Source organism: Mustela putorius, unplaced genomic scaffold, assembly GCF_011764305.1.
Source record: "Mustela putorius furo isolate JIRA1106 unplaced genomic scaffold, ASM1176430v1.1 tig00003834_pilon_pilon_pilon, whole genome shotgun sequence".
Lineage (NCBI taxonomy): Eukaryota > Metazoa > Chordata > Mammalia > Carnivora > Mustelidae > Mustela > Mustela putorius.
This window is the reverse complement of record NW_025421987.1, coordinates 77,720,203-77,742,780: the sequence shown is the minus strand read 5'-3', so window position 1 is coordinate 77,742,780 and position 22,578 is coordinate 77,720,203. Positions and strand designations below refer to the sequence as shown.

The following is a 22,578-nucleotide window of genomic DNA, read 5'->3' as shown; positions in this document are numbered from 1 at the left end:
TGTCTCTCTCGCTGAAAAATAAGTAAATAAAATCTTTTTAAAATAATGATAAAATAAAATCCCCTTTGCTTGAAATACTCACACCAGCCAGTGTAGGGCATGTGAGAGCAGATGTTGGTTGGCATGGAGTAGGATGGTAGCAGTGCAGACAGAGAAGTGTGCAAGTTTGGGCTGTATTTTGCAGCAAAGCCATTACAACTAGCTGATAGACTGGATGTAGGGAGGAAGAAAAATAAAAGGATCAAAGGTGATTTCCACTTTTTGGTAAAAGAGTCTGGTGTGTTTACTGAGATAGGAAAGCAATGAAAAAAAAAAAAAAAAAACCCAAAAGGTAAAAAATGTAACTCTCCTGAAAGTATGTCTGCGAGTATTTAGGATATCAGAAGTCCTTAAAAGAATACTTCTGCCTTTATAACATTAATATGGTTGAAAGGAAGAGAAGAAGGGGCCTGTTCTCATAAAATTGTCATTTAGAAAGGCAGGTTAGGTTCATGGTTTTAAGTGTGGGCTCCACAATCAGACTGTTCTACTGGGAGTTCATGTTCCATTGAAGATTTTATTTTTAATCCAGAAAACTAATAAGAATTCCATAACCAGTACATATATCCACCATCCAAATGACAAAGAAGGATGTAAAGAAATGAGAATAATAACCTAATCTACCACTTTGCTCTTTTATTATATTGCTTAGATTCCTTTTTGTGTAAAAAAAATAAATAGAACATTATATTCAAGTTGTATTCTGTACTCCTATCTTTAGCACTTGTTTCCCACCTACTACCATGCATTAAATTAGGTATTCATTTTTTTAGTCTGTATTTTCATACTTTGTGTATATGTATATATATATGCATATATATGTATGTGTGTGTGCATATATGTATACATATGCACACACACATACACACACCCATGAATAATATATAATTTTGCATATTTTAATTTTACTTCACAAGTAGAATAATATATTATTCTGCAGATAGTTTTTTTTTCTGCATTTTTATATATCTATACCTGACTCTATGGTAAACCCCCAGTAAATACTAATTATCATATAGCAAGGTTTTTTGAGAAACTCATTTTTCTTTTTCTTTTTTTTTTAAAGATTTTGTTTATTTATTTGACAGACAGAGATCGCAAGTAGGCAGAGAGGCAGGCAGAGAGAGAGGAGGAAGCAGGTTCCCTGCTTGGGCTCAATCCAAGGACACTGGGATCATGACCTGAGCTGAAGGCAGAGGCCTTAACCCACTGAGCCACCCAGGTGCCTCTAGAAACTCATTTTCCTTAAAGAGCCTCAACGAAGGCCCGCTGAGTTGGGTTTGTATCCTGAACATATGGTGTTCTGCTCTGTCAATACACTTGCCATTCACTGAGTGTGAGTACCTCTGCATCTAGTATTATTACTAGATAAACTGAAGTGTTATATCGTATGAAGTCCTAGAATGTTGAATTGTACCAATTGTCATTGCATCTCTAGAGTCTGGTGTGTTTACTGAGATAGGAAAGCATTCAAGCACCTGGCCTAGAATTGGCTCGTTGTTAATGTTTGATGAATGAATGAATGAAATCTGCATGATGTGAACAGAGAACACTTTTTGTGTGATAAATAACTGACAGCCTTTTTTGAGCTAATTTTAGGAAACGAAACTCTTCAGCATGTGAGCTGATAGAAGTACTGTTACTTGATGTTGTAACTTGGCACAACCTGCAAACCTAAACGGCCCAGTAGGAGAGCGGCACGTTGGAGAAAAGAACAAAAGGCAAAGAAGAAAATGATAAAACCTTATGGAATGCTCTCTGGGCAAGGCTTATTCTTCTTTGGGTGTGATATGCATTACATAAAGGTAATCCATTAAGAATACACATTAATAACTAATATGCAATTTGCATATCTAAAATCCTACATATTTTGTCATAACAAAACACAATATAGCAATGGTTTTCACCTGTATTTAATGTTTTTGGATGGGTGTTTTAAACATTACCATTTCAGTGCACATACTCACTGCACTTCTGAATCAGAACATGTTTTTTGAAAGATGCCTTTATTTCATAGTACTATGTTTTTAATTATGTGCAAATATTTAAGCGACTGAAATATATTCATTCATATTCTTAATGTATGTGGTGTTCCAACCCATTTTTTTGTCATTCCAGATCACAATATACTTTCCCTTGTAAGCTGCATATTGAGTCATGGGAATAATACATTAAAACATTAGTAAAATAAATAGAGATCACACATGGGGTAAATATAGAAAGCACTAAGTTCCTGATGGGCATCCACACATCATAGAAATTAGAAATTTCAACCTATATAGTAATTTTTAAAAATCGCAGACATTGTCATCAAAATCAACATCAATAAAAATCAGTCACAGCAAAGACAATGACAATGAAATTTCTGTATGAAGATTTCTGAATCACACATGACAATCAAATTATTTTGAACAATATTCAGTACTATAATAGTTTAGTGCAATTTAGTAATTGAGATACCCCTTGAGAGATACTTGTTTTTAATCCAAGAAAATTTAATTGAAGAGATTGTCCTCCAACTTTATCCCAAGTTAATTTCTAAATCTTACCCTGCTCTTCACTGTTCTTAAAGTCCATATTACTTTACTGTTTTTTTACAATTTTTTGCAATTGAGACATTTTATTTATGATAGTATTTTACATATCTAAATTTTGCTACACTGAAGGCATGATTAAAAATGTATGGCATATATTAACATTTTAAACACATATAGGAAACAATTATCAAAATAATGTGCTGATTTTTCTAGAGGTCTGCAAAAACAAACTAGCCCTTCAAAGTGTCCTAGAAGTCTTTTTTTTTTTCTTTTCTGAATATAGTCTACCCATATTCTTCAAGTAACAAGTTAAAATGTGTGTGATATATTTGCCACTAAACCTTTCTGTGTGAAATGTAAACACTAAATTACCTAATAGAGTCTTATCTCAACTTCTAAACGGAATTATTTATAACCTCTTTGGAATATAATTAAATGAGCTACACTTAACCAACTGGATATTTTGCTTCCTACAGACAATTTGCAATGGTATGGTAAAATATTTTGTTTGCTTGTTTGTGTGTTTTCTTATTAAACAGGTATGATAAAACTGCCTTTGTAATCACATTATTTTCCTGACTTTCAGAGTAAGGTAGTCCATGTGCAGCAGCCTGATGTAAAGATAAAGAAATAATAATTATTCTTTTTTTTTTTAAGGTTTTATTTATTTATTTGATAGAGATGACAAGTAGGCAGAGAGGCAGGCAGAGAGACAGGAGGAAGCAGGCTCTCCACGGAGCAGAGAGCCCAATGCGGGGCTCGATCCCAGGACCCTGGGATCATGACCCGAGCCGAAGGCAGAGGCTTTAACCCACTGAGCCACCCAGGCGCCCCAGAAATAATAATTATTAATAGGAATAAAACAGCACCACAAATATAATGAAAGCATGACTTGACAATGGCTAAGAATTTCAAAAGATGAAACACAGAATGTTCATCTGCATAGTAACATACTGACTAAGATTCTTTAAAGAAAGAATTATATACTTACTGAGCAGACCAGATAATTAAATAATTACAGATTTTGATTGAAAAATATATGTAGTTCATTAAAACAGAGACTCTAACTTCACTTCTCTAGCTAAGATTCTATTCAGATGCCGTTTGTACTTTAATTAGAACAAAAGACCGACATTAACTTCAATGCAACATAATAATTCATAATAATGATTGTATATTAATCTCTTGAGCTTGCTGGAATATAGCACATGACATATGGCATAGTACAGACACCTGTGTAGTTCTCTGGGGACTGAGGTGGTGCATATTAATTAGCCCCTGGGAAATAAAATGTTTCCTTCTGAGAAAAGCTACCTCAGTGGTTATTGGCTTACATCAAAGGAAGTAGAGGCAATACTGTTAGGCTCTGTCTATACTCATTAAAACATTGTCTAGATGTGTTCCTGAATTAATTCTTGACAGCATCCTGCTTAAGAAATTAGAGTAGCTATGCATTTCCTTGGCTTCAGTGATTGGGTTTTGGCTGAAAACCTCAAAATTACCATTTTGGTTACAGAAAATTATATAACTATGTAATCCAAACATGGAGTAATCTAACCAGAAGCATATTAAAATTTGAAGTAGCTCCTTTTTCTTGAATGCTACCTAAAAGTTCCTCAGTTTAATCCCTTGCTTTGTAAATTTAGATACAATCTGAATATGAGATTATAAATGTCTTTACAAAAAATGTCATCTCATAATAAGCAAGGTCTCAAGCTTCTTAGCACTCCCAAGTATGCTAAAGTCACGTCAGTGTATACGTTCAAAATAGAATGGAAATGTATACCCTGAAACTATGGAAATAAAGTTCTGGCTGATTAACAGATAAATATATATTGAGATGAATAGATCCTAAATACTCTAATCCCATTGCTAGAGTATATGTAGAAAGAGAAAACAGGAAATTGGGTGAATAATGTGATGACCAGAAAAGGCTACATTTTAAAGATTTCTTTTCCAACTGTCCTTTCAAGTTCTTGTCACCTGTAATTCTTTTTTTTTTTTAAAGATTTTATTTATTTGTTTGACACACAGAGATCACAAGTAGGCAGAGAGGTAGGCAGAGAGAGAGAGGGAGGAAAGCAGGCTCCCTGCTGAGCAGAGAGCCCGATGCGGGACTTGATCCAGGACCCGTGCAGAAGGCAGAGGCTTTAACTGACTGAGCCACCCAGGCGCCCCCACATGTAATTCTGAATTGCATAAAACTCACTTAACTGAAAAGTATTTGTAAGTGGTTTTAAACATCTTTCAGAATAGCAGATTCTGAGGCTGTTTTAAGCCCACAATTTAAATTTATGCAAGAAATACCAACTCACTAGAAACTAGGCAGAGTATTTCTTTTCTCAAATAGCACATTGTTTGTTTAGCTTTCCCTTGGGTTACATTCATGATCTTGTGATGGAACAGTTATGTTGCTGATATATTTATTGGAATATGTGGATCCATTTCCCTTCCACTCAACACGTGGATTGGCAGTTTAAAATAATTCTTTTCTACTAGGAGAATGTGTGGCTAATAGTAGCCTATTAAACCAATGAGATGACATTCTACTAGGAGAATGTGTGGCTAATAGTAGCCTATTAAACCAATGAGATGACAATATGCTACCCTCAGAGAAAGCTTAATTTTTGGAGTAATTAATTACACATTCCACAGAATGTCTCTTGAGAACATTTTTGGCTAGGTCTACTAATTTATTGTGCAAATAATTATAGTTTTTCATTGGAGGCAAAGTTGCTGATTCATTATTAGGCAGATGGTAACAGATCATTGTTTATTTTATTTTCATGCACCTATTTTTTCAGTGGGGAAATCTACTGTATGCCGTGTGTGTGTGTGTGTGTGTGTGTGTGTATTTTAAAAAGTCAATTAGTTTTTCTGAATCTTTTACAGGTGTTTTTGTATTAAGATTTTATTTATTTATTTGACAGAGAGAGATCACAAGTAGGCAGAGAGGCAGGCAGAGAGAGAGGAGGAAGCAGGCTCCCCGCTAAGCAGAGAGCCCGATGCGGGACTCGATCCCAGGACCCCGAGATCATGACCTGAGCCGAAGGCAGCAGCTTAACCCACTGAGCCACCCAGGTGCCCCAGTTTTTCTGAATCTTTAAGGATGGTATAAAACTGTGGTTGTAAATCACAGCACCTGCTCTTCTTCTTTTTCAGCAAAATTATACAGGCATTTTGAGGAGGAAATTGTGAAATATGTGGCTCCTCGTCTCTTTTTATGTTGTTTCATCTAGTTACCATGATATTTTACGATGGTACACTTATTTTTAATGCTTTTATAGATAGCTTCTAATTTAGCTACACACGCCCACCATTGCTAGGGTGGGCCAACATCATAGGGAATGATGTAATTTGTTTCTCCAAACTCTTTAACTAGTAAAATGGCAGGCTACACAGTCTGATCAGTTGTGCAGAAATACACTAAAATTTTCAGTTACATCACGTTCTATAACCAAAAAATTCTTCTGATGTTTTCTGCAGCACTCAGTGTGAGGAACACGGGACTGAATACCAGAGAACCCAGCATGGAGACACCTCAGCCATTTTTATTAGCTGTGGAATTTTGGACAAGTCGCTCAACCAAATGTCTTCATTTCTAAACTGGGTTACTGTGGGGGTTCAGTTAGAAGAAACAAATATGTGAGAAAGTCTATAATACTGCCTGACATGTAGTAGGCACAGATGTTAGCTGTGTCTGCATCTTTTTTTTTTTTTTTTTTTGAGAGATGCAATGGTTTCTCTCTGTCTCTTCTAATGTTGCCATTAACAGCAAAGTTTTGGGTCCTTCCTGTTATCGTGACTCTTTATTTACATATATTACCAAGTAATGTTTCTCAAGACCCAGGATCAGTGTAGATTAGAGGTTCTTAAACTTAAAATTCAGTGTACTTGAATATTATCTGAGTAATCTTGCTAAAGATGAGCATTCCTCGGCCTTACTCCTCCAAATCCATATTTTGGGAAATACTGATTTAGACTGCTAATTTAATACAAAGCTAAAACATCCTCTCTGAGAAGCATTTTACTCAATGTTCTCCTTCCTGGTGTCATGTAGAGACTCTCTCCATTTCTCCCAAGTACCCAGTCTTGGTGTCCTTTTCCTGGGTTCCCTGTGGGGACAGGGAACTATAGACAGTTCCGTCTACAGTCATAGAGTGAATGAACCGTTAATTAAAAGCAGTGATTCCATCCCATATAGCCTCTGGTTAAATTGCTAGTTACATAGAACACACTGGAAAAACAAAACAAAACAAAACAAAACACAAAAACAAAACACATTTGTAGCTCTCGCACCTCAGGGAAGAGAACTAGACATATTGCATGAAAAAGCAGAGAAACTTAAATTCCAGTGTTTTTTAGTTTAGTGTTTTTGCTACTAACTAACCCATGGACTATATTATGTTGCTAATCACTGGCTTCACGCACTGCCTCTGATGAGAGTGACATTGCTCCCTGGCTAAAGGTAATTCCCTAGTGCTTAGACAGAATGTCTCAGGCTTTCTTTTCATGCACCTTCCGCTTTTCCAAAAAGGGCATTAGCTCAAGCATACCTTTCTTGAACCCAAATTTAAGTGGTGAATGTATGCCATATTTTCTTGGGAGAGTAACCATTTGTGACTCATTGTGCCCTGGCACCATTCTATAAGCAAAGGATTGCAAGAAATACCAGCCACCCAGGTATCTCCGCAACAGTTTGAACCTACTATCAATTCACCAAAAACACTTGTAATTAATTTGCATAGGATTTTATTTACTTGGATTTGTTAAGGAAAAAAATTAAAATGATATAAATTTAGAGGAACACCATAGCAGTGATGTTCTAGTTAAGAGGTTTGTTGTAGTCGAAGATCTAAAGCAGCATCTATAGAATTAGTGGACATCCGTTTTAATTATAATTTACTTTCTTCACATAATCTCTTAAATAGACTAATAAAAACACACTAGTACATAGTTAATTTTAGCTTTTTTTTTTTCAAATAGCAAATATATAATCTAGAAGGGAGAATACATAATATTGAGATTTTTATCTATGCAATGTGGTTTACGTAGGTATATAATCTTTAGACAAAACGTACAAACATGTATTTTGTGCTCTCGACAGTCTTACCAACTAAGGGAGTGAGTTTCCTTAGGATTTTGCTTTCAAATAATAAACTACCAAACTAATGATTATTTTCTTTTGCTTGCCTTAAATTCAGCTCCATCTTCAAAATGTCTTTTGGTTTACATTAACTTCAACTATAACAAAGAACTAGAAGGAACACATGAAAGCTTGATTAAATATGGAGGATCCTTCGGTAGAAAGCATTCTCTTATTTGGCCCTGAACAGTGTTTGTGTGTGTCTTTCCCCTCTGTTCTGCTATTGATTTCTGTGGAAGAGAAATCAGGACACTGACACTGAGGCACGCAAGAAGCTGATCCTCTTAGCTTTTCCTTGTAGATACTTCAACATAGGAGATATTTTCAAACAAGCACACTGGTTTCAAAAAAAAGGTGTAAGGTAGTTTCATTTGTCACTTAGAAATATGCGCACACAGGCAATTCATAGGAAAATGGATTTCTGCTTGAATTATCCAGCTAATTGCATCAACTCTCCTCTTTGCCTTGAGCATATCAGCATTATGTATGATAGGAACAGCTGACCCTTATAAATCAATTAATCAATACTGATTAATTCTTTCCCCTCAGCTGTAGCTTTTCTTTAAACCAAGAATAGGTTTACACTTATCCATAAAAACTGGAGACTTCGACATACAAGCATTGGCTGTAATGTTGCTCTGGTGGAGTATCTACAAAGGGAAGTGTGTCTGGGTGTTGTGTTAGGTGGAGACAATTCACATAAAATATACTGAGGGTACATTTCCTAAGGGGAATTGCTTTATTCAATAGCAAAAGAACATTTCTAAGGATAAAGCTCAAAGTTCAAACTGTCACTGAACAGACAGAATGTTGGGCTTTTGAGGAAACAGTGGATGCTGGGGCCATTTCATGACAATGTCAGTATGAAAAACTTCATTTTCCACAGGAGAAAACTGAAGTGTGGGAAAGACACACTCTTGTAGTAACACTGTATTTCCTGCATAAAATTAGAAGCATGAATATTTGCTACACTTTCATCTTAGTCACAATGAAGGATAAAGAAGGAAAAATATCAAAAGCCTCTTCACAGAATTAAGAAGTTTTCCATTGATCAAACAACTATTTCTTTCATTGTAAGTCCTTTTTGTCAGTGGCAGAAATAGCAATTTGATGCTTTTCAAGATAGTTTGGGTTTTCAAAGAGAAACTTTGCTACTTTCCTGTGGAAATTACATGGTTTTCTGTTAAAACCGCCTTACAGGAAGGAGGTTCAGAAAAAAAATACAAGAAGGAATAGCGATGCAAAATGCTTTCATTTTAGAGTAGCTGGGTTTCAGTGCTTCCAACAGAACCAACAGAAGAAATCAGAAATATTTTCTCCCTCATAAGACATATATCACTCCTGAAATTTGTACAAAATCAAGTGAAGCAAATTAGGGGTTTCAAAGCTAGTCACCTTATAAGTTGTTAGGAAAAAATTTGCATTTAAATTGCTCTGTGCAACTACTTTGAGATTTTCCCCTGGAATGTTTATGGCTCTTTTTTTTCATTAATACTTAAAAAATACAATTTCATAACCAGTGTATTACTACACCTAGTTGTATTACGAACAGGCACTTCATTTCATAAAATAGAAACATTCAAAGTGGTTTTGGTCGACCAATCAGTCAGTCGGAATACTTGAATTCTTCATATTGAATACTTACTAGGTGAAGTTAATCTGAAATCATATCAACTCTCCATTTCTATTCAGAAACTAGGTCATTAATAGCTTCCATTCCTATATGTTTTAACTTCCATTCCTATATGTTTTATCCCTAGGAGTGAAGATTGTCCAGAACATCTTAGAACTTTCCCCCCACGTATTTTATATATACAAAAATACAGCAGATTTCTTTTTAATAGATAAATCTTAAGGATTATTTCAATAACTTGCTTTGACATATTCAGAGATGTCGATATAAGAAAATATTAAATGTGCAAAATGCTCTTTTATATGTACATTTAAAAACACGATGTCATAATAGCTTTAGACTTGTATAAAAAGTCACTGGGGGGAAAGTCTTCAATGTCAGAAAATCCGGTTAGATTAGAGCTTTTGCTTGAGGAATTGTAAACAAACTTTTTAAAATGCTGAGAGTTTACTCAGTTCTTTCCAGCCAAGACATCCTCGAACACATCAAGTCCTGCTTTGAAGTAAACCTGAGCCGAATTAATGCTGTTCAGCACCTCGGACAGGGCTTCTTGAAGGCTCTCATTTGAGGCAAGTAACTGGCAGCGCTCCTGTGCCTCCAGGAGGATTGAAAACTGGCTTGTCTTCTCATCAAGGTGGTACAGGATATTTCTAAAGAGAAATAAGGAATGTGTAAATGTCGTAGGCACAATGCTCTTTTCATATCAGACATCATAATAACTATTTCCAAGAAACAGTGACATTTGCAGTAAATGAAGAAATTATAAAAATACCATATCATCATTTTCCAACCTCTCATGAATTGAATGCAGACATGGGTCATCAAGTTTCCTATAGTGATGAGAGATAATTAGACATTACATGCCCCCTCATGGAAGTGTACAATACTATCTGTGAAATAGAATGAAGTAGTTTTGCTGAAAAAGTTGAATCTGAATCTGATGAAGCTTCTAAATCTAATTGCTAATAAATACAAGAGACAGAGAAATACCTTAAATGATGCAATGATGTGTCATTAGCAAATGGAAACCATGGGAAACTCTAGGACAAATCACCCTGCTTATTCCACAAATAATTGCAATAAAAAAATAGGTAAAGGAAAAACCTCCAGACTAAGGTTTGCCAACCTCGACCTCCTTGACATTTGTGGCTGGGTGATTCTTTTGTGTGCAGTTGTCCTATGCATTAGAGGATGTTTAGCAGTATCTGGCCCCCACCCACTAGACACCAGTAGCTCTCTCCTTTGGTTGTGTCATTGAATTCAGGCTGTTGTAACAGAATACCAACCAACACTGAGTGGCTTGACCAACAAAGGTTTATTTCTCACAGCTCTTGGGCTGGAAGTCTGAGACCAAGGTGCCAACATGGCTAGGCTCTTGGTTGGAGTCTTCTCCCTGTTTCCATTCTCACAAGTCCCTCCATGGTGCATATATATATATATATATATATATATATATATATATATATATATACATACAGAGAGAGAGAGATCCTGTGTGTTCTCCTCTTTTTATAAGGGCATTTGTCCCATCATGAGGGTTGCACCTCCATGAGCTCATCTAACCTTAACTAGCTCCCGAAGTCCCCACCTACAAATACCACCATGTTGGGATTAGGGGTTTAACTCATATATTTTGGGAGGATACAAACATTCAGTCCATAGAAGTTGTGAAAACCAAAAATGTCTCCAGACTGCCAAAACTGTCCTTGACAGGGCAAAATAGCCCCTGATGGACAGCTACTGCTTTAGACCAAAAGAAACATATCAACCAGTCATGAAGTATAGACTTTACCAGACTTTTAATCAAACTGTTTAAAGAATGAGAAGCAGTGCAAAATTGACTACTAACTGGAGATTTGTTAATATTAAGGAATTGTTAATATTTTAGGTGTGATGATGTTATCGGTATGTTTTCAAGAAGTGTCCTTATTTTCTAGAAATACATAAAGTAATATTGCAAATGAAAGATTATATCGTGTCTAGGATTTTACTTCAAAATATTTGGGAGGAAAAAGGGGAGTGGAGCCATGGACAGTACAGATGGAACAAGATTGACCATTAGTTAAAAATAATTGAAACTGAATAATAGAATGTATTATACATTCTCTCTTCTTTTGTATATATTTGATATTTAGAATACTATCTTCTCATAAGTGTGGAGTGTATATTAAATGGTGCCCTGAAATTTATCCAAATTTCTTAGAAAGAAGAATTTGGCCTTGAGCAAATCTATTATCATTAATAGATAGAAAGAGATGCATTTTGGCAGAGAACTATGGATTATTACATCATTTGACTTATTCCCAGCCCAAACGAGGTGAAATTCCATGGTCTGATGAGAGAAGCAGATATAAATAATTAAAATACAGGTGCCTATCAAATTAAAAATTAAAGGTATAGTGATAACAGATGACGTGTTGCCATTGAAAAGTGTCAGAAAAAATTTCATAATAGAGAATATTTGAGCATCTTCTTGAGTCACAGGTTACAAAGGTTTAGGAAAGGAAACAAGGTGGAAAGCAGAGACAGCACCCTATGCAGGAGGGATAGCCAAAGGTACACATTTCTAAAATAGTTTGGTCTGACCAGTAAATCAATGTCAGTGTTTCTGTATGAACAATGTGCAAGGCCAGCGGGCAGCTATAGAGGAGCTGGGAGAAGATATCCAGCCATCCTAGTGACCCTTCTGTACCAAGTGAAGGATGTCTCACTTTTTCTAAAAGGCGTAAGAAAGCAATGAAAGATTTTAAGCAAAAGAGAAAGGTTATGAGATTTTATTTGGCATGATCACTTCATAATATAAAGCCTGGAGGACCACTTAGTCCAGAAGAAAGGTGACAAAGATGTGAATTACACAGTGATGGTTAATTTTGGAAAGATGAAGGGCCACGGTAGATTTAGCTACCTTATGCTTTCCCTGACACTAACCTCTACTTAGAAGAGTTCTGAATTCTTGTTTTCTATCTCCTCCAAACTACTCTACCTCAGCTTCTCCCAAACTTCCCACTTTGTATTCTGTGGTTTACGTAATCTACATAATCACTCATGCCAGAACCGTACAAGTCACCTCTTTTCCTTATGTATCTAGCTGGCCTCTGACGATATGGACTTCCCCATCTTTTCAGTGTCTTTTCTTCTCTGCTATGTGACACTGCATCCTATATTTACAAGGATATGCCATGATATCATTGCTTTCACACTAGGGTTGAGGAAGACATTACTTCTTTATCAGGTCTCATTTAGGGTTGTGAATACAGGACATCTTCAGTCGGGTGATTTAATTACCTAATTTTTTATCAGGCTTAGTTCAATGATGGGAACTTAGTAGATCCTCAATCATATTGGTATAAATTATATCAATCCACTTTGTTTTGCATTTTAAGTTTTAAATATTTAAGAATAAAACTATCTTAAATTTCTGTCTTTGGAGAGAATTTTAAGTTGACATAGTGGGTGGCAGTAGGACAGAATATCCTTAAACTCAGAAGCTATTTCATTGAATTTTTCAAAACAGATAATTTAAAATGAGAACTATCCCTAATAATCCAAGATCCTTTACTTTTGTGCCTATGAGTAAACTTGGCATTATACAAATAGAGCAGAGGAAGAAAGGTACTTTTTAGATTCCAAATATTCTTGAATTCAGGTATAAAATTTGTTTTAAGAAACATATATTCCCTGAATATGGGAGGGAGAAAAACATCTTCCAAACGGAGTGGCAAGTGGATCATGTAATTCTCTGGTCACAAATTGTACTCTGAGAAAAATTTGGATCTGTTTCCACAATTAGAACACTCTTTTTAAAACAGAGATTTCCCTTCTGCCACTTCCATAGTATTTATAAAATTAAAGAGATTGTCAGAAGAAGCCATTCAACCATGCTAATATAATCATGTAACCCATTATACATGTACATACATACAGTATCCATACGTACATGTTTCTATGTGTAGAAGTTTTTATTTTATGAAAATAACTTAAAATAGTGAGAATTAGTGAAATACCTCATGACAATTTCCATAAAAATTAGTTTTACTACTTTTACATCATTAAGGAGGGTAGGAAATAAACCAAATAATACAGAGGAACATTGATACGACCATGGAATTTTTCCAAATGGAGATAAAATTGCCTCAGATAGTCACATGTATTCTCCTACCTGCCACAGCCTATACAAAAGTTACTTTTTTCATCTTTACATAATCTTTTTCAATTGCCATTTTTAAAAAAGGAGTGGGGTTTTAATGTCAGGATACCTACCAAATGTGTGTGTGTATGATAAAGAAAAATTACTTAGTAACTGAGATCTTTGGGGATTAAAAAGTTTAAAATATATTTAATTATTCAATTAATTAAAAGTACTCTTTTATATATAAATTATACTGTTTGCAATAAGAATAACTAAATTAGTATAATAGAATAGTTTTAAGTTCTCTCTTTCTACTTTGTAAATTTTCTGTTTAACTATAAATAGTCCACAGCAAATATATTTCAGAATGTAAGAGTGCAAAAGATATTTTGAAAAGCTGTACCAAATACTTCCCATTCCTGAAAGGCATATTCTTAAGCATGCTGATAAACAAAAGTATTATAATCTTCATTATCCAGAACTGCCTCTTAAGTGAGTTGAATGAGTGCAATTAATATATTATGGAGAACATGTTTAATAATTTTTATACTAGTATAGTGACCTTTCCACATTTTCAAAATCTACTGGTACAAAATACATCCCTACATATACATTCTATGGTTATTAAATGTTAAATGTTATTAATATTAAATTTAATGATAAGATATTAATAAAACATGCTTATAAAAGGTTACAAGATTAATCCCTCAGTGACAATTCATTTAATCATGAGAACAATCTCTAATATATATATCTCTAAAATTTCAGCAAAATTACTATAAAGTATCTAGAAGGGTAATAAGGTAGAAGAATTAAAAAAAAATCCTTAAAAGGATATTTAGGTCTAAAAGACAAAAAAATAAAATTTCTTTCTCTTTTTTTTTTTTTTAAGTGGAAAGCAATACATGTACTTCTTAAAGACCAACGGAGTCTGTAGTGTGCCAACATTTGCTTTTTCTAAATAGTAAGCAACACAGTAACATACTTTTATAATGGCTGTAAACAAGCCAAGTGAATAGAAATGGATCCTTTTTTGGTTTGTGAAATTCCACGAGGAGCTAAACACATTTCCATATGCTACATGATTCAAGTAGTAAGCTGTGGCAAGCTATTATGTAAGATAAACACTCATATCCATTTCTACCCAAATTGGATACAAATCAACATAAAACTACAAATATTGAGATTCTACTTGAAGATAAGTAACCAGATTCTTTCATCATAATGTAAGAGAAAACTTTCATTTTGGGGAGCTGCAGATATAGCTTAAGTTAGATGATCTTTATTGTGATAGAACTTTTTTTACCTGGATAGATTGCTTTATCTTATAAACAAATTTGGGATAACAAAAATATCTTTTGTAAATTTTCATGAGAAAAATAATTTTTCCTACTGATTTCCAGAAGTAGCTCATCTTTTCCTATCTTTGTGTGTGTGTGTGTGTGTGCTAAATGTGTACTGTTTTTTTAAAAGATTTTATTTATTTATTTGACAGACAGAGATCACAAGTAGGCAGAGAGGCAGGCAGAGAGAGAGGGGGAAGCAGGCTCCCCACTGAGCATGAAGCCCAATGCAGGGCTCCATCCCAGGACCCGAGCCCAAGGCAGAGGCTTAACCCACTGAACCACCCAGGCACCCTTAAATGTGTACTATTTAGCTTTCCACCTATATAAAATAAATTTCTGTATTTGGAACCCTTTCTCAAAAAAGTATTCTCATAGTATTTTAGTTTTAATATTTGAATGGAAGACAAAGCCCAGCCATGTTTTTACATTTCATCACATACATTTTCATGTATTTCTTAGTTCTCAGAACTTTCTTACATAGTCAATCATTAACTCTAAGTACCCCCAGATCATTCTTGGGGAGACAAGCTACTATACCATTTTTAATATGCAAATGATTCTTGCCTTTGAAAATATTTTAAATTAGATCAGTGATTCTGTTGGAAGCTTCTAAGCCAAAAGCTCTTTGTATTCTCATAAAAATCTTCAGAATTAAATCTCAAGTAAATGGAGTTAAAAGATTTCAATAACATATCCTATATCAGGGGCACCTGGGTGGCTCAGTGGGTTAAAGCCTCTGCCTTTGGCTCAGGTCATGATCTCAGGGTCCTGGGATAGAGCCCCACATCGGGGTCTCGGCAGGGAGCCTGCTTCCTCCTCTCTCTCTGCCTGCCTCTCTGCCTACTTGTGATCTCTGTCAAATAAATAAATAAAGATCTTAAAAAAAAAAAACCCATATCCTATATCAGAGTACTCAAATATATCTTGCTTTTCTCAATGATGGGTCATATTTTTCAGCTTAAAGTAGACTGGGAATTGGCAAATAACCAGTCAAAAGTCACATGTCTGGCAGGAAAACAGGGTAGAAGGAAAGTAACAAAATACACTTGAAAAGTTTCCATGTTAGCAGTCTACCTTTTATAGCCACTAAGGAATTATATTCTTTAATGAACCATTCCTGCTCTTACACACACCTGCCTTAGTCCAGTTCAGAAAGTTACCTTGTAGAGAGAATGGACTGTGTTATTAATTCAATAAATCACCATCTTATTTGCATACACACAACATGTATCTCAGTATGGCATGTAGAGACATCAGACCTAATTAAAATATTATTTAATTGAAATCATTTTTGTAGTTATCGTGTTTAAAATAACATTAATTCCACCCTCATGCCTATCTTCCCTCATCTGTAACAATTTGGATCTTATAAATGTAATTCATACAGTCATCCTGACCCACACACAACACAAAGAGACTACTAAAAGGAAAGTGTAATACATTATTGATGACACTAATGAAATTACAACACACATCACTCATTTTAATGGGTCTGTTTCAATGACACATCACGGTGACCAGGAAAGAGCAGCGCCAAACTCAGAAACCTAATTAATAACTCCCGTAGCACCACTGAAGGAGACGAAGCATCTTTACTCAACTGACAAATCTTTCCCATTCAGCTAAGGCAAAGGCAAACTGAAGAAAATGAATTTTGAAACAAAGGGAGCTAAAGTCTTCATGAGTCATTTCCTTGTGTGTGAATTAGCAAATTAATGATGGAAACGATGACTCTCTTTCAAATGTTCCTTCTTATGTCCATAAATGGTCACAGGATGCCATCCATCTTAAACTTGAGTTAGCATTCATTATACTTCATGTTGAGAAACTTCTAAATGAAATCACAGCAAATAATAAACTATGTCTTTCAAAACTAGGTATACATGCTGCATGTGGAGGAAAAAAGTCCAGCTCAAAATTTACAATTGTGGCTACTTCTTTTTAATTATTATACTAACTGTACTCCATAGTTAACAGTGGATTGCTGTAGGTATATCAACATTAGGAAAGACCATTGACTTGGATACTATGTCCATGAGAAGTCACAAAATACATGGCTACACTACTTATAGCACAGATATCTTTCAACAAAATTTGAATTTGGTCTATACTTGCAAAAGCAGAATGAGAGTTAGGACCTTTGTGATATCACCGAGCCACAAACTCACTCCATAGACAATTGAGAATGAAATAATATGTGTAGATTGTTTACAAAAATGGCTTTCATTATTCCCCTCCTTCTATGCAGGCCTCCTCAAAATATGACTGTAGCTCCAATCCACCCACAAACGGAGTCTATTCCCTTGCCTGCTGATTCTGGTTTGGCCTTAATATTTGCTCTGACCAGTAGAATGCGGCTTATGTGGTGAGCCTATGCTTCAGAAGGTCTGGCACACTGCTCCTCTTTTTTTGGAAGCCTGCCAAACCACCATGTGAATGATCCTGTTAGCCTGCTGAAAAAAAGAGAACACATTGAGAGAGAGAGGAGCTGTTCAGCTCAGTGAGGCCCTTCTATACTAGCTAGCCCCCAGCCAAGCTGGCAGCCAAAGCACTGGGTGCAGACATAAACGTAGCAGAGAGAAACCCAGCCTGGCCCAAATCAGAAGAATCACCCAGCTGAGTCCAGCCTAGATGGCCTAGACAAAATAGAGTTGTTTTAAGGTACTAAATTTGGTGGTAATTTTCAATGGGGCAATAAATGATTGATATGAATTATAGTGTTCTTCCTCGTGGGAAGGGAAAGGGAAATGTTGCTATAGAAATCAGTTCTTTTTTCTCTTTTAATAGCATTAATAAATTTAATACAATGTATGCTGTGGATTTGGCTGTTTTTTAAGTGACTAGCTGAATTCAAAAGACACTCTTGAAAAATCATGCCAAACAGTCCCCCAGGAAGTATGCATTACAAAGAATGTGTTTATTCATTTGAAGATTTAAAACCTGCTTGGACTATCAGGTGAAATTTCTCCACGAAAAAAAAATAAGCTAATACAATGGCATACTGGGCTTTTTGGTTTGTTTTGTTGTTGTTGTTGTTGTTGTTTTGTTTCGTTTTAATATGGATCATCTTGCTGAGGTACAGCCCAAGAAATGAACAAAAATAATTCTGCCTGTTTGCATTAAAATTACATATAAAAGACAGCAAAGGAAAGTAGAAAGACTTAACAACTATATTCTATGTCTCAAGACTTTTCAGTCTATCTAACTGTATTATTTCTCAAGAGAAGTTGCCTGAGAAGAGAATATCTTTTAAGATATTCTGGGAAGTCTCTCTTGAATGGCACAGTGCTTAATGGCTTACCTATAAACAAAAGTTACATTTCTTCACTTGTAAATTTCCCATTGAATCAAAAGGAGTCCCAGAAATCTGACCAAGAGTAACACATCCTTAGCACCTTCCACAGTTTGACCATTTTTTCCTCACACTAACGTCATTGTTTCCTTGTCTTAACGTCATCACTGTTTTTTTCTTTCCATCTTACTTTCCCTGCATGTACGGCTTAGACCTCAATATCTAAGGGCATTTTCTTTCTTAACTCGCTTAGAACTCATTTTCTCTTAGTATGGGAGTTTCTATCATCAGCACCTTCCAAGGACAATTTCTTTTGAATGCCCTATAGGCACTTGGCAATTAACATAAAAATACATTTCCTTTCATCTATACTCCAAATATTTGCATTTTCCCTTTCTCCATTATTCTTTCCTTACCTTCATTACCTTTAGTAAACAGCAATGCTGAGGTCACAAAACCAAACAAAATAAGTAATTCAGGTTTTTCTTCATTTATTTTTTTATTTCAGAAAGGAAAGGGGTGTGAAATATTTGTTTTGAAAAGTTCACTCTAAAGGCAAAAGTTTATAATTTAGGCTGTGTCTTTAAACAAAGTGAGTAATTGAGCCAATATTGATCTTTTTGCTTATTCTACTCAACAGCCCTTATTAAACATCTAATATGAGTAAGTTGCTATGTTAGGTGCTCAAGGATAGAAAAGAGTTTAAAGTCTATGCTAAAAGCTAAGCACATAATGAATAAATTATTACTTTAATGTATATCTATATAATGCATTTAGAATGCATTCTATGGTATGAGATTATTTAATTTCCTATTTTACAAAACTTTTCACCTTATTTTATATATATATATCTATATATATGTATATGTGTGTATATACATTATATATATATATACATGTATATATCTTAGACTGTTAGAAAATATTGGCTTTGTTATAAATTTTTTTGTGTATCTTATCTCTCTATGTTATAGACTCTTTATGGGCATACAGTACAATTTCTATAAGTATTCTATCCAAGGTTCACCACATGTCTTCTGGTTTGTGGAAAAATCTCCAGGGGCAGATCCCGATAGTATCAGTTAAATTTGGTTCATCTGATTCCAATCACCATAATATTGATTCAGATAACATAGTCCTAATCAAGTCAGCATTTGGTAATTCCTTAATCAAATGGATTATTTCAACAATGGGCATATGTTGGGAATTGAACTTGAAGGGAGATTTCCTGCAGGATTCTAAGATTTAAAGACCTGCTTTTTTGAGAGAACCACTAAAAGTTAATCCCTTTTTTGCTTTTGAATAGTAACAGTTATGGATATGAAATGTGAAAATGGTACATCTCCTTTTTTCAATGGGAGGAAAGTCAGCTTTGATATGATACCATGGAAGCAGAGCCAAGAGACAGGAATGTATTCCTTGGTCATATGATAGAGATGCTGAACCTAAAATCTGCTTTTCTCTTGACTTTCAATTATGTGAGTCAAGATACTATACTACTTTGTGCAGGGTTTTATGCTACTTTCCATCAAATGTATCCAGATATAAAATAGTTTTTAATTGTATCATTATTAAAAACACATAAATATTTTCCTTAATAACTATAGATATTTTTTAACCTGAAGATTTACATAATTTATTTAGCTGATGTTTGAAAATAACTTCGTTGAGGTAAAAAATGTATGGCTTTCCTTAAGTAACAAGTATGTTATTTGAGGTGATTTGAAAACATAGAAATTAACAGAACAATAAAGTGTATAACTTTAGCTAGAAGGAAAACTAAGTACAGAGTGACCATCTGAAGCTCTGAATGTTGATCACAAAGGTTGAAGGAATTTAATGAAGGAATCAATGTTTTAATGTAAAATTATTCTAAAAAACTAGGAGGATTACTTTTCACATTTTACAAAATTGTTACATGTTAACTTACTAAACATTCACTTTGTAAATGTGACCAAAAGTGATGTTTTAAAGTAACTCTGGTGCTATTCCTTAACAGTAATTTTTTTCAAAATTTACAAGAGTATTACTATCTGTAACTATTTTTGCTAGTATAAGGTAATAAAATGCTGTGGTTTGTACCTGTAAACAAATAGATTCATATGCAGTTCACTATGCAAATTAAGAAAAAAACTAAAATCACCTAATTTTCCAGTCCTATTGTTTTCAAAATGTAATACTGTTAGGCAAATTTCTATTATGTTGAAGTTGATTGTAAATAAATAGTAGAAATATCTATTCTTTGCTTAGAGAACTCAGAAAGAAGATATAATCATTTGCACTCTTAGTTGTGGGTGTCATAGGGTTGAAAATGGTTCACAGGCGCCCAACTCAAAGTCCATGTACATTTGGTTATACCAATCAAAAACTAATCTTGTTTAAGAGAATATAAATTTATTGAAAATGTGTATACTGTATAATCTCATTTATATGTGGCATCTAAAAAACCCAAAAGCATAGGAAGAGAACAGATTGGTGGCTGCCAGAGGCAGCATGGGATTGGGGGGGTATGGGGAGGGGAAAGGGTACAGGTGATCAAGAGGTACAAATTTCCATAAACTTCCAGTTATAAGGTAAATAAGTCCTGGGGATGAAATATACAGCATGGTGACTATAGTTAATATTACATTGGATATTTGAAAAGTTCTAAGAGGGCAGATCTTAAACGTTCTCATCACACACACACATACACAAACACACACACGAATATGTAACTACACAAGGTAATGGATATGAACTATAGTGATTGTGATAATTGTTTTGTAATATATAAGTACATTAATTATGTTGTGCACCTTAAACTAATACAATATTATATGTCAATTCCATTTCAATAAAACTGGAAAAATAAACATGTTAAATATGTAAAAATGTATAATACATTTACAGTATTATATCAGTATATATCTATATATAAAATATATGTTATAATTCACAGGAGTGATGAAAAACATTTGAGACCCAGGCACTAATCAAGAGAAGCTAAGTATCACAGAGTACTTCCAAGATTCTGCTAGAGAAACAAGTTCATGTCCCCGATGTCTGTTTGACACAGTGATACCACCAGAGATTTTATCCTTACCATGGCAGCACTGCTGCTGTCTCTTAACACTGACTCAGACACTGTCAGAGTCTTGATCCACAAGTAGCATGAATAATCTTGAATTGCATTTTTGCATCACTTATTTCAGATTTGAGGACCTGGGAGAGATCATCCAATTGCCTGGCCCCTTACTCAGGAAAAAACAAACAAACAAACAAAAACTATCTGGATCTATTTAACTTCTGTGTGGGGAAATGAGCATCGCTTCCTAACAAACTCATAGGAAATTCTCCTCATATGGGAAAAAAGATCTGACATTAGGCAGTAATAAATTTTAGAATATCAACCCAACAGTTATCTACTACACTAGTGATGGTAAGGGAAAGTATACTCCAACAGGATTCTCTTGGAATAATCCTCTAGATTTCTGTTCTACTTCATAGCATTTTCTTCCCTTCAATTAAAAGTTAGCAAGTGCTCTATAATATTCCAGCAGTAGTTATCGAATTAAATGTGTATAAGAATAACCTGAGGAAATTTTAGGTCCGCTGAAGAAATTAATATGCAATGGGTCTGAGATACATTAAAGGAGTCTGCATTTTTCCTACTTTGTTTTTTAAACCATTTGGGAGAAACCCATACATCCTTAATATTTCCCTCCAGTGAGTTTTTAAGTAAGAGGTCTTGTGTCTTGTTTACAAACACGTTTCTTCCAGTGACATATGCCATTATATACAAAATCACATCATTTAATTAACATTATGTAAATAATGACATATTAAATGTAAAAGAAAGTTATTCACATAAAATGTGTTGGGAATGTGTTAGAAAGACTCACAAGTATTAACTGATAAAATGAAAATGTTGGGTTATATGTGGAGAGATCACTGAAAAGATTACCATCAAAGAGAAGGAAAAAATACAGTGACTACGGAGGGGAAAAAACATCTGCCCCTAGATTGTTTTATAAGTAACTATTTCCTGCTCCAAAATGAGAAGACAACCTGGAAATCTTAAATGATTCATTCTTAGTGTGACTTAAACAGAAAAGTAAATCTAGAATTTAAACTCTTGGAATAGTTCTCAAAACAATCCCTGGTCCTATATCAATGACTGGTGAAGCATTTTAGTTAAAATAAACTGTCTTTTCAATCATTGGGTTCTGATTATGTCAAATAAAAGGATGTGCACCTTTTATCTGACATAATCATCATCAATGGGACCCATCATCAATGGGTCCTCAAAAAGTTGAAAATACAGCTACCCTACAACCCAGCAATCACAGTACTGGATATTTACCCTAAAAATACAAATGTAGCATTTCGAAGGGGCACGTGCACCCAAACGTGCACGTTTATAGCTGCAATGTCCACAATAGCCAAACTATGGAAAGAACCTAGACGTCCATCAACA

General features: G+C 34.6%; 1 protein-coding gene across 5 annotated transcripts in view; it reads right to left on the bottom strand.

Annotated features, from left to right (window-relative positions):
* Nucleotides 1-7,311: 7,311 nt before the first annotated feature.
* NAALADL2 (N-acetylated alpha-linked acidic dipeptidase like 2) overlaps nucleotides 7,312-22,578 on the bottom strand; it is a 1,340,010-nt gene continuing 1,324,743 nt past the window's right edge. For all 5 annotated transcript variants that reach the window (XM_004756608.3, XM_045088639.1, XM_004756611.3 and 2 more), the window contains one exon: nucleotides 7,312-10,005. In XM_004756608.3, the coding sequence (XP_004756665.1) occupies nucleotides 9,807-10,005 (199 nt within the window). In that variant the 3' untranslated portion in view covers nucleotides 7,312-9,806. The remainder of the gene's footprint in view (nucleotides 10,006-22,578) is intronic.